The 13,445-nt window shown below is 36.9% G+C and overlaps 1 protein-coding gene across 2 annotated transcripts; it reads left to right on the top strand.

Moving 5' to 3' along the window:
- The first annotated feature begins 1,807 nt into the window (after positions 1-1,807).
- usf1 (upstream transcription factor 1) lies at positions 1,808-12,848 on the top strand. Of its 2 annotated transcripts, none has more exons than XM_037774854.1 (11): positions 1,808-1,883; positions 3,880-3,944; positions 4,062-4,111; positions 5,604-5,716; positions 6,680-6,793; positions 10,027-10,180; positions 10,548-10,635; positions 10,761-10,819; positions 10,930-11,024; positions 11,170-11,298; positions 11,994-12,848. In XM_037774854.1, the coding sequence occupies exons 2-11, from the start codon at positions 3,937-3,939 to the stop codon at positions 12,081-12,083; spliced, it is 900 nt and encodes a 299-aa protein (XP_037630782.1). In that variant the 5' UTR covers positions 1,808-1,883; positions 3,880-3,936; the 3' UTR covers positions 12,084-12,848. The 2 variants fall into 2 exon arrangements, with proteins under 2 accessions (XP_037630782.1, XP_037630783.1); XM_037774855.1 differs by lacking the exon at positions 1,808-1,883 and adding an exon at positions 3,179-3,197.
- The last annotated feature ends 597 nt before the right edge of the window (positions 12,849-13,445 follow it).

The raw sequence follows: 13,445 nt of genomic DNA on the forward strand, positions 1-13,445 counted from the left end.
AATATGAGCATACTTTTGTTAATTTTTCATGACCTAATGTTGAATTTCTGTGGATTTATCCCTCCTGTTGTCTTCGGGTCAAATTGACCCGAAGACAACAGGAGGGTTAACATATTTATAATGAAATATGCATCAGTATGCAGTATGCAGTGCAGGCGATAAACTAGTGAAAGGTGGCATTTTACAGTCAGATCCACCAAAAACATTAATGGGATATAAAAAAAAAACTAAGTTATATTGTAACATTGCAACTCAGAGGGTATTTTATGGAGGACGGAGCCTGCCAAAATCTACACTAAATAAATAACTGCCTCGACAAATAAATAAATATCATCATATGTAGCAAAAATAATTAAAAAAAAATATGTAGTCTCATTTATTTACTCTTCTAATTTATTTCCCTTTTATTTATTCATGTATTTTTTTTATTAACTTTCAAATTGATTTATTTTTGCATTGATTGATTTATTCATTCATTTTTTATTGATTTATTTTTGCATTTAATTTGTATCCATTTTATATTCATTTATAAATGTATGCATTTGTTCATGTATTCATTAATTTATTTACTCTTTGGTTTAATTACCCTTTGTATTTATTCATGTGTTTATTTGTTATGAACTTTTTGCATGTATTTATTTTTTTATTTTTTTATGCATGCATGATTTTCCCTTTGCGGTTCACCCCTTATTTATTTCCCCAAACTTATTTATTTCTGTATTCTTTTGTTTATACATTTCTTTACACATTTCTTTATGTTGTCGCTGCGCAGCGTTTTTCGAGTTCACCTTCAGACGGTTGGACTGGAGTCGATAAGCAGAATAGACACTAGCTAGCATTTATTCATGCACCCTGACCCCATGATGACACACGTTGAGTGTCAGCCCCCTCATTTACATAATGAGGCAGAAATGCATAAAGAAATGTATAAAGAAATGTGTAAAGAAATGTATAAACAAAAGAATCCAGAAATAAATAAGTTTAGGGAAATATATAAGGGGTGAAATGCAAAGGGAAAATCGTGTATAAATAAATAAATACATGCAAAAAATTAATAAAAAATAAACACATGAATAAATACAAAGGGGAATTAAACCAAAGAGTAAATAAATAAATGTATACATGAAAAAATGCATACATTTATAAATTAATAAAAAAATAATAAATAAATGCAAAAATAAATCAATTCGAAAGTTAATGAAAAAATACACAAATAAATAAAAGGGAAATAAAATAGAAGAGTAAATAAATGAGACTACATATTTTTTTATAATTATTTTTGCTACATTTGATGATATTTATGTAATTGTCGAGGCAGTTATTTATTTAGTGTAGATTTTGGCAGGTTCCATCCTCCATACAATAGGTGATACCCTCTGAGTTGCAATGTTACAATATAACTTTGTTTTTTTGATATCCCATTAATGTTTTTGGTGGATCTGACTGTAAAATGCCACCTTTCACTATAGCTTGTGGCTTGCACTGCCATACTATGATGCATATTTCATTATGAATATGTTAAGTAAATGGCACGTTGCACAGAAATAAATAAATAAGGGAATTTATACTATGATTAATAAATAAAGAAGCAACTGAAAACAGAAATATCAATTTATGTCGCATAATAAAATTCACCCCACACTGTTTAGGCCGTCAACTTTTGAACAGAGTATTCCTCAACGCCCCATCTCCACCGACATGTGGCAGTATATCTCTCACAGACCGTGGATCAGATATTCCTATTATTTTCCTTTATATAGAAATGTACATTCAAGAGTTATCATCTGATCTGGAGTCGGGTGAATGTATTTCCTGTCGCGCATGCGTACAGTCGACACCGACGCTGGTGTGTTGACAAATACCGGGGGAGGGACCACTGCGGCGTAAGTAGATCTTTGTTCACACTGGAACATATTCAACATTATTTAGCACTGTGTGGACATTTTAGCCTTTTAAATATCGTTTTATTTTGCATGTATTTGCTACTGCGGACACTGCACCCACAAAGTGAGCGAAGAGGAAAGTGCTTTGTTAAACATCTGTAAGAACCTCTGGGGCCGAGTGGTAATATAGCAGAAATCTAGAATCCGTGTCGAGCTGGCTACAATGTAGCATATGACTTCCGGTATGAATCCTCCAAAGTAAAATGCATGTATACCTACATATTAATATTTGCCCACGTCGAAGAACACAAAAGCTTAAGTGAGATGCACTCGAGAAAACCTTCCACTCAGCAGTAAGTCCTGAAGAGAGTATTTGGAGAGCCAAGGACAATATCGTTCTGTTATTTTTTATTTTTGTATATCTTTTTTTATTTGAGAACAAAGAACATGAGGTCATCATGGGTGTTACAATGTCAGATCACAGTACATTTTTGTAAATACATCTTAATATACAATGTCACACTTAATTCAACGGTGTAAATACACAATCCATTTTTCCCAGTACTCAATACTTTTTTCCAATTTAAGCCTTAAAATAAATGTGAGTCTTTCCATACAATGTATTTCATTGACAATACCCAGCCATTGGTGTAATGTTGGAGGATCAGTCTGCAACCACTTTCGAGTTATGTCTTTCTTACTACTTGCCAAGAGAATCTTTATTAAAAAATTCTGGTATTTTTCCCAAGTATAGTGTAATGAATGATTACTTGAACTTTATTCCCATTATTTTATGGATCTCAGTTGCCACCTCTTGCCAATATGGTTGTATTTTAGGGCATACCCAAAAAATATGGAAATGATCAGCCATTGAGGTTCCACATTGTCTCCAACAGAAGCCCCGGCTCTGCGTGCCTGTTTGCAGTGCTGTTAATTTAGAAGTGATGAAGAATCGCACTACGTCCTTCCATCCAAACTCCCTCCAGGATCTGGTGTTCGTAGTAGTTGCCCGAGTCTCACATATCTCTGTCCAGTCCTCCTCTGTTATTTGTGAATCTGACTCTTTCTCCCATTTTTGTTTAATGTAGTTTGTAGAGTGCTTCTTAGAGTCTTGTATACTTCCATATAGTTTTGAAACCAACTTTTTATTTCTCTCTTTTGTATATGCATCAGAGAATGTTAATTGAAAAAAAAGTTGAGCAGGGGGCGGTTGGGAAGGGCTGAAGAGTCAAGAGTGAGAAGCTGAATGAGGGAGGAAGGGAGGAGACAGGAGCAAAGAGCAGAACAAGAGAAGGGAGAGGAATCAGGAGCGAGGTTCTACCTTTTTGCATTGCATTGAACAGTGTTAGAATATGTTAAAATATGTGAACAGGTCAGTTTAGCAGCATTAAGAATAAATGTGATTTTATAGTTTTCACACAATTTATAATTTTATTCATTGTTTTGGAAATCGCGTAGTTCTTCAGTTGAAAACTTGAAAACGCATGCTGTCCAACAAAGTGGACATCTGAAAAACTCTTTGAAAAATGTGTGTTTAGAAAAAAAATGAAAGTCAATATATTTTTTTTTTCATGTCTAAAGATGAACAAAAAACACTTGGTATAAAAATAATCCTGACTGAGGTTATCATAATTCATGACACAAAAGCTTAAATCCAGATCGCAATTTAGGAATTATAGTAATTAAATGAAAACTTTGATAATACAACGTTTCATCGCACAAAAGCACGTTTGTTTGGTGACTCTAATTGTATGCTTTTATTTTGAAGGCGAAGTCGTCCAGCTTCCGGTATATCACCCATGGTAACGTTCAGACCTGACTCAGCTCGCACAGCCTCTAACGGCTAGCTTCCAACAATCCTACAATCCTAGTCTAAACACCGCTCAGCCTCACGCTTTAGGGTCATATTTAAAGTCATATCGCTAGTTCATATTGTGGAGTTTCAGGCAAAGTTTCTTCCGTGTTTTTTTGTCAAACTTATGAACTTGTTTCTCAGTCTGGCTGTGGGCGCGAGTGAAGGCGGTCTCCTTGTCCAAGAAGACTGTCTGCAGACATGAAGAGGTGAGTGCTAATAACAACACAACACGATGACAGACGAGGCTGCCAGTCCACTGACTAGATACTAGTTCACTACTCTAACCACAACACCACTCCTCTCTTGTGTCTCCATGTCTGCAGCCAACAGAAGAGCCCTGAACCAGATGAGAGTGTTACCATCAACGAGGAAGGTAACAAAATAAAACCCAAAACTATTATAATAATTATTATTGCTTATGTAAATTAATAAATAAATGAATGCAAAAAATAAATCAATTTGAAAGTTAATTAAAAAAGTATAAGAATAAATAAAAGGGAAAATAAAATAGAAGAGTAAATAGATGAGACTACATATTTTTTTTTATAATTATTTTGGCTACATTTGATGACATTTGATGATATTTGATGATATTGATGATAACCGCAAAGGGAAAATTGTGCATAAATAAATAAATACATGCAAAAAATTAATAACAAATAAACACATGAATATATACAAAGAGAAATTAAACCAAAGAGTAAATAAATGAATGCATGAAAAATGCATACATTTATAAATGAATATAAAATGAATAAAAATTAAATGCAAAAATAAATCAATAAAAAAATGAATGAATAAATACATAAATGAAAAAATAAATCAATTTGAAAGTATTCAAAAAATACATGAATAAATAAAAGGGGAAATAAAATAGAAGAATAAATAGATGAGACTACATTTTTTTTTAATAATTATTTTGGCTACATTTGATATTTATTTATTTGTCGAGGAAGTTATTTATTTAGTGTAGATTTTGGCAGGTTCCATCCTCCATACAATACCGTCTGAGTTGCAATGTTACAATATAACTTTGTTTTTTTGATATCCCATTAATGTTTTTGGTGGATTATTATTATTGCTTATGTAATCAATGTCACTGTGTTGTGAAAAAGTATTTTTAAAGTTATACTTGACATACTTGACAAATCTCCCTTTAAGGTACATTTGGAAGAGGTCAGAAATATGTGATTGATTTACGATTTATCACGATCATGATTCAATTATTTTAATCGATTGACAGCCCTACCAAAAATACATTACAGGCTTTCTACTGTGCAAGTGCATATCTTTCTTGTCTGTGACTCCACATTTCTTGATAGTTGTGCTAGTATGCCAGTCATACTACCCCCTGGTCTCAGTATTCATGACCCACTTCACTTAATGGAGACCTAAAAGTAGAAGTTTAGATTTAGATCCTGTATCTGTATGCTCTACAGTTGTGTAAATATGTCACCTCAGTGATAACAAAATATTGAGCACTCAGTGTAATGTGTTGTGTCCCAGTATTTAAAGTTATTAAATATGTACCGAGGGAATGTTATGATGTTTGTATGTTCTTTCATATGTTAAACCCCCCTCGTTTCAGGCACTGCCTTTGAATGTTGTAAAATCATTAATTGGTGGAGGTTCAGGCTTTTAAGGTTGCCTATGTTTCTGAAGCTCTTAGCCCAATCCAGTGGAGCCATTTAAAGCCACCACCCAGCCAACATGGTTATGTGGGCCCCACATGGGTTATGCTGGGGGTACCCTCTTTTCAGCTCCTAACAATTTGATTTTTAAGGAGTCCTAAAGCTTTCCATGAGCAATTTTTTTGACAACTATTAAAGTTGACTAACATTTTATGTGGCTTTGTGCTCCTTCAGGGTCCGTGGCCACGGCAGAGGACCCGGCAGCTATTGCCACCATTCAGTCTGCTGCCACCTACACTGACCAACCCATCAAATATCTCTTCAAGACAGAAGGAGCCGGGGGGCAGGTAGGAAGAGATATTCACTAAAACATGTGGTCATTCCAGATAACCTTGTGAGGTGTTCTTCAAATCTGGAGAGACGTAATTTGACTATTATTTCCAGCAAGAGACACTTGAGCTGACACCGTGATATAATACACATAACCACAAACACACTCATGCAAGTCTACAGGGGAAAACTGTAATACAGGAGGGAAAATCTTTCTGGACATACTATACATCAGACTGGCACAAAGGGGACTTTCCTTTTGGGGGGATAGAAAACCGAAGATCCCATAGACTTCAGTGCAATTTGATGTGTGTGGATTGTAATTTTGACAAGTTTGTATGCATTCATCTCTTGTTATATAAACGGTTCTTTTATACACATGTCTAATAATTATTTTGTGATCTTGCCTGAACCTGAGCGTTCACGATACCTTAATAATTTAAAGTTGATCCTCGTCATGTCCCTTCAGTCTTCCCCCGTCCAACACCATGGCCGGATATTGCTTATCCAGACATCTATACCTATTTGATTGAATCCCTTTAGGCTAAGTGTTGTCTGTAAATAACCAACATGTTACTAGCCAACTGTTTGATCTATAGGCTGAGATTTAGTTGGAGACGACAGTGTGATGCTGCTATAACGTTAATGTATGACTGTATTATTCAAGTTCACGTTAGCTAGCCATGCTAGTCACTGTCACCAGCATCACTTAGCCATTTACCAGAACTGACAGTGATAGGCTTTCTACTGTGCAAGTGCATATCTTTCTTGTCTGTGACTCCACATTTCTTGATAATTGTGCTAGTATGCCAGTCATACTCCCCCCTATTCTCAGTATTCATGACCCACTTCACTTAATGGAGACCTAAAAGTAGAAGTTTAGATTTAGATCCTGTATCTGTGCGCTCTACAGTTGTGTAAATATGTCACCTCAGTGATAATGAAATATTGAGCACTCAGTGTAATGTGTTGTGTCCCAGGTGACCTACAGAGTGATCCAGGTGTCAGATGGCCAGTTGGAGGGTCAGACAGATGGAGCTGCAGCGGTCAGCCTGGTCACCGGTTTCCCCGCAACAACTCAGACTGTCACACAGGTGAGAACGACACTGACCAACTGGATGAGCATGGATTTCTGATCTCTATGAAAGACAAAACTACTAACTTTATACAGTCACCTTTCACACCTGGCGTATTCGATACGAAAATCGGGTTGAGATCAGACACAGGTTGGCAAAATGCACGGATCTGCTGAACTCTGAGGCTATTTATCATTAGCAAAGAGCAGCGTATAAAACATTCAGGTAGGAGGAGTTTCGTCTCTTTAGCTGGCGCTGACCATCTGGGTTGAATACATACATTTAAAAATAAATATAAAATATGCGAAAGTAAATAAATACATTAATATATATATATATATATATATATATAAAAATTAATTAATGAATTAATAATTTCCAATAAAAGGGAAAATTAAACAGAAGTTTAAATAAATAAGGGAATTTATACAAAGATAAATAAATAAAGAATAAAATTAAAACAGAAATATCAATTTATGTCACATTTTATCAATTAATTAATGGCTACATTTACTTTTAATATTTTTTTTTGCTACATTTAATGATATATTTATTTATCGAATCATTTATTTATTTTTGATTATGGCAGGTTCCGTCCTCCATACTATTTTAGTATAGTTTTAAGGTAACCAATTTTAATTGACCAACTGTTAAATCTATACAGCACTGCTAACAATATCTATCCCCACCGAAAATGTGGCAGTATCTATAACAGACCGTGGATCAGATATACGTATCGCTTTGTAAATTAAAATTTACATTCGAGAGTTATCAACGGATCTGGAATCAGTTTCTCCTCTTCAGCTGGCGATCATATCCAGTGTCGCTAATCAACGTTAATTCCGTGAGTAACTTGATGACAGGCCAAAATGAAACTTGTCTAGTTAAAGTGCTCTCTGCAGCCGGTGTCTCTACTCGGCCAAAGATTGTTAATGAGGGACGTAACTCCACTCTGTAACACCGCTGTACAACCGCAAGTGGACTGAATGTTTTTGTGGTTATCACAACTCCAGAGTGATACATCTTCTGGAGTCACATTCCCCCAGGTAAATTTTCATTCATATCAATCATTTTAAATTTAGAAACTTAATATTTTTGCACCAAGACATCCAGTATTTGGATCAACTAGCTTATGAAAAATAAGCAGCCCACAGCTGTTATTTTAATGTGTCAGATACATATTTAATCAACACTTAAGTAAATACGAGTATCCGATCGGACTCTGTGTCGGCAGATACCCAATATTAAAAGAATCTGATCCGGGTCTGAGCCAAAACACTTGGTTGGGACATCCCTACCATTTTGTTCCTTGATGGCTTAGGATGTCTAGGCAAATCTAACCTATGACCCCGTTCAGACCTGGCATTAACATCCGATCAAAAGTGGACAGCTCCGAGTATGTCTGTTCACACCTGGCATTAGAATGCGTCTCCACATACGTCTTGAGTGACCACTTGTGATCGGATCTACTTCCCCGCTCTATATGCTAATGAACACGTAAACACATTGCTAATACAGCAAACGTCGCAGTGTAATATTACATGAATATCAGTTGTAAAATCATACTTATTCGTGAATTTGGGTATGTTTTATTAACATAAAAATGTAAGGTTATTGTCTACCGGCGGTCCCCGCGGGGTCCCAGGCGGCGTACAGAGCTTCAGAGCTGGGGATGAGAGCGAGCGAGCGAGTGGGTGGGTGTCGGCTCTGTGCAGGGCACCGGAACAAAAACACAGACGCATCACATTCACAGTATGATAATAATACACTTTCCGTGCCTAGTCTGATTTTAATATGTTATTATAGCCTATAAAGCAAATACAGTTGTACCAACAGAATACAGTAGAGCACAGAAGCTGTTTCCATGCTGCGAGGCAGACAAGCACTCACGATTACATTTCTGATCAATTTGACACATTATAGGAACACGGTTATAGAAAGTTAAAGTTCCGTCTCCTCTCTCGTAAAATTCCAGAGAGCCTCCGGCTGCGACCACTTCACTGCTTCTCAGAGCAGCTGTCAAAAAAAATAACTTGGAAAAACTAACTTCCTTGCCATAGAGGCAGATGAGGTGACAGGTTGAACAGGTTCAGTACACCCCATCATCACTGATATTCAGCACTGTGAATGTCATCAAATATTCACATAGGGCTTAGGAGAGTTGGAGGGTGGAACTTTCCGTTTCAGTAAGCCGTGACCTTGATTGACTGCTATTGCTGGCCACTAGGCGTGACAAGTCAGTGATTAACTGATCTCCACCTCTGATCAGGAACAAGGCTTAATCATGTGGCTGATGTTTTCTATTTCTCAATGTTGACGTAATCATTTACCTAAATTTTGTCTTGCAACTTGCCCCCTCACTTTATATGTGACTGTTTTTGTCACAGCACACTTTATGGTTTCTAATTATGTTTGGTGTATGTACTATGTTGACATTGTTTTCTTTGTTTCTTTCATGCTCAGTTTTTGTATATTTGGCTTAATGACCTATGCTGGGGCCAGACACTTTTTCATTCACATATGTTGAGGTCAGAGGTCAAGGGACCCCATTGAAAATGGCTATGCCAGTTTTTCCTCACCATAATTTTGCGTAACTTTGGAGCGTTATTTAGCCCCCTTTACGACAAGCTAGCGTGACACGGTTGGTACCAATGGATTCCTTAGGTTTTCTAGTTTCATATGACGCCAGTATCTTCATTCTAGCTTTAAAACTGCTAGTCCGAGTCTGTTTCAACCTCTGAAAGACAGAATAGTGGCCTGATTTTTATGAAGTTTAGGTCCGGGTTTCGGAACCAGACCGCGGTCCGCCTATTAATGACCTCTGGTGTATGCCTTCAACCATCTTTTGCATTTAAAAATTCCTGCCCCTTTGGGGCCAGCTGGGGCTCAAAGATAGAGCGGGTCGTCCACCAGTCGGAAGGTCGGCAGTTCGGCCCTTGAGCAATATACCAAAAACCAAATTGCTCCCGAAGGTTGAGCCATCGGTGTGTGTAAGGGAATATTTAGATTAGATCCTGATGGGCAGGTTGGCTCCTTGCATGGCAGCCTCTGCCATCAGTGTATGAATGGGTGTGTGAATGGATGAATGCTGACATGTAGTGTAAAGCGCTTTGAGTGCTCGGAAGACAAGAAAGTTGCTATATAAATGAAAGTCCATATACCATTTGATCTCTCATTTCTTTTGTACCAGTTGAACAGTGCAACACAAGACTAACAGTGGCGTTAATGAGTGAATGTCTCTTTAATGCCAGGCTGTGTTCTCCCAGCCTGAGGGGTTGGAGGGAGACGGCAGCGCTGAGACGCAGTACACCTACTACCCTGCCACCATCGCAGACGCTACCACTGGCACCATGGTGACCACAGTGCAGGCCTCTGACACACTGCTGGGCCAGACCACACCCACAGGTAATTACTGCCTGGCACATAGCGAGGACAAAGTGTGCGTATCCTATGAATGTTATCTTTTTACTCAAAATATACACTACAGTGCATTTTCAGATAATAATTATTACAATTAAATGAATGTAATGCAACTTTTTAAACCATTAACCTCTTACTATTCTTTGGTTTTAGCGTAATTTCATTGCGTTTTTTAGTCCTCTTCTTGACAAGCTCATTTTTAAAGTAATTTTGGAGGAGAAATATGAGTCTTTTATTTAATTATTTACTTAAGGCTTTGCTGTTCATGAATTCTTTAAGATGTTCATTATAAGATGCTATATGTCTACTTATACTTATTCTCTGCAGCTGACAGTAAGCTTTTGTTTTACAGGGCAGCTTTATGTGATGATGTCACCCCAGGAAGTTTTGACGGGTTCAAATCAAAGGACAATCGCACCTCGCACTCAGCCATACATAGCGTAATTACATCCTAATTTAACAGAAATACAGCACTGTTGCATTAATGCACAGCTTAATGTAGAAAACTTTCTACATCCAGCAAGTCATGCCAACTTAATATCTTTGTTACGATCTTTTTTTCTAGAAAGCAAGAAGCTCCTCGGGGTTCCAGAGATGATAAACGGCGAGCCCAGCACAATGAAGGTTAGTGCTCACGTCCAGTGTGACAAGTTGAGGATATAACTGTATTTTACTAATAATATCTGAGCAGGTATGAATGATAGAGTAAAGCCAAATTTTAAATGTTCCAACAGTTGAGCGCCGGCGCAGAGACAAGATCAACAACTGGATTGTGCAGCTGTCAAAGGCCATCCCAGACTGTAACATCGACTATACCAAGACAGGACAGGTGAGTTCAGCTCAGACTCACACTCCATTCTGGGTTTCATGTCCTATTCACAATCATTTGTATTCTCAAAAGGACAAACTCCACATTGTTGCATTAAAACAGGCAATTTCTGTATATTTTTAAGTCGTGTTGTGTTTTGTTCCAGAGTAAAGGAGGAATCTTGTCCAAAGCCTGCGAGTACATCAAGGAACTCCGACAGAGCAACCTGAAGCTGGGGGACGATATCAGCACTCTGGATCGTCTCAGGATTGACAACCAGCTACTTAGACAGGAGGTATGTCTGCATGTGATTTGGGGCTAAAGCTGTCAAGTACCATTACTTCCGTTAAAGTCTGTCAAATAGCCTTTAACGCTACTTATAGACTAATCCGCCTGCTGATGTATGTGTTCTGCTCTCTGGCCCCGAGTTGAACACATGTACTTGGACAATGGAAATGTGGATGTTTGGTTTAATCACAGTCAGCAGTCACCCCCTATGACGGTCAGCTATCAAAAAAGTGGCCTAACCAGTTAGTTGAGTAATTGTTGCAGCTGTAAATGATTTTATGGAGCAGCCGTCTCTTACAACCTTTATTTTTTAGATGAGAAACTTAATTTCGATGGCATTCGTTGTATATATTTTCAACATTCTAACAACTTCTATAGCACATCCTAGACATATTTCTTGGCCAAATCAGTTATAAAGTGTTATTGCGCTGGTTTACCAGCAAGATGCCACTGTAGTAATGGTGATTTGTTTAACTGTCAACCCAAATTTGTCTATTTAAAGCCAGAATATTACTTAGAAAGCATGTAGCTGAGAGCTACATTCTAATAAAACAAACAATTATCATCCCAATGTAGCAATCTAAACTTTCTATTTCAACATATTAGTCATGCTTATTGCATTCCTGATAGAAAGTCACAAGTCAGCTGATGAGGCATTATTCACTACATCACTACCCTATCATCTGTGTTGCTGTTGCTCAGGTGGAAGATTGGAAGTCCAAGAATCAGATCCTGAGGAACCTGCTGCGACAGCATGGCATTGTGGGATCATCCAGCACAGACCCCCAGTGAGAAGCCTGATGCCAACGGGTATTTGAACGGGCCAAAAGAGTACTTGAAATGCTTTGAGATACTTTATTTGTGATCGAGAGTGCATGAAATAGGGGGAAATAATTGAATATTGTCATTAATATTCAAATCCAGCTTCTTTGCCTAATGACACCTTTGAATATTATCTTTGAAGCTTTTTACAAAATGGAAATCCTTTGCCTGGTGAATCCAACCCAATCATAATAACACGGTGTATTTGAGAAGAGAGTGTGGAAAAAAAAACTTTAGTTACATAAGTCATCCATTTAATGAGTTTAACAAAGCCCTCATTGAATGCCTCCCTCCACAAACATTATGATTGTTCATTAACCTCCAGTACAGTAAGCTCTTAAACAAGACCAACTACTCATGTCAGTTTCTTTCTCTTAACCTCTGCAGTACTGTGCTTCTTTATCAAATGCACTCATGTTAATGTCTCAGAAAAAAAACAAAAAAAACATTGTATTCATGCTTTTTCATCTGATCAATATCACTTTGACCAGTTGATACCAAGTTTTGTCATCCAGTTCAGCTCTTTCGCTTTGTATTTTTGTATGTTTCATGAAACCTCACTGGGGTCAATAATTGCATTGCAACAATGTAACTAACTAAATAAACAGGGGTTGGTAAGCATTGCATTGTAGGTAGGCTCTCTTTGTCTTTATAATAAAAAAACCCACAAATAATATACTGTATGTCATAATCCACTTTCAGTTGTGTTTATTAAAGTTGGTAAATTGGTTAAAAGATGAATGTTTTTTTCTTAGTTATGAGCAGGGAATGAAATTGGAATTGAATTTGTGAAAATTTCAGGTCACCTGCCACCACGGCCCGACCTCTGGTTTTCCTAATATTAAGAAATATTATTTTTACAAAGCAATTCTAAAGCCTAAATTAAATATATGGTAACACTTCATTTTACAGCTCCGCAAATGTCATGGTAATTAGGTGATAATTAGCAAGTAACCTAATTGAAATTTCTTTGGAATTACTGTGTTACCTATAAATTTATTGAAAATCACTTTACTCTAAACATTTATTTAATAATTATATTTCGCTATTTCCCGATAGCTGGTAATTTATTTAATACATTTCCAGGAAAAGAATACAAAGTTAATTGATATGCTTTATTTCCATGTCTGCTGGTAAATAGATGATAATTAGCAAATAACTTCTTTGAAATTTCTTTAAAAAACTCCCCTAATCATTACATTAGCTACCAGGTTACATTTGTGTAGACAATAAGTCACACAATGGTGATATTTGTGCTGATCAGAAGTGTCTTCTATTAGTTTTGGTTTTGGAGGTAAATATTGGGGTAATTTGGCAGTAATTCCAAAGAAA

This window comes from Sebastes umbrosus, chromosome 7 (assembly GCF_015220745.1).
Source record: "Sebastes umbrosus isolate fSebUmb1 chromosome 7, fSebUmb1.pri, whole genome shotgun sequence".
Taxonomy (NCBI): Eukaryota; Metazoa; Chordata; class Actinopteri; order Perciformes; family Sebastidae; genus Sebastes; species Sebastes umbrosus.

What these genes read in the sequence shown, in the direction of transcription:
- usf1 (XM_037774854.1), top strand. An exon ending in CAACTCAGACTGTCACACAG is followed by an intron (nt 6,794 to 10,026) that starts GTGAGAACGACA and finishes CTTTAATGCCAG; the next exon opens with GCTGTGTTCTCCCAGCCTGA. An exon ending in ACTATACCAAGACAGGACAG is followed by an intron (nt 11,025 to 11,169) that starts GTGAGTTCAGCT and finishes GTTTTGTTCCAG; the next exon opens with AGTAAAGGAGGAATCTTGTC.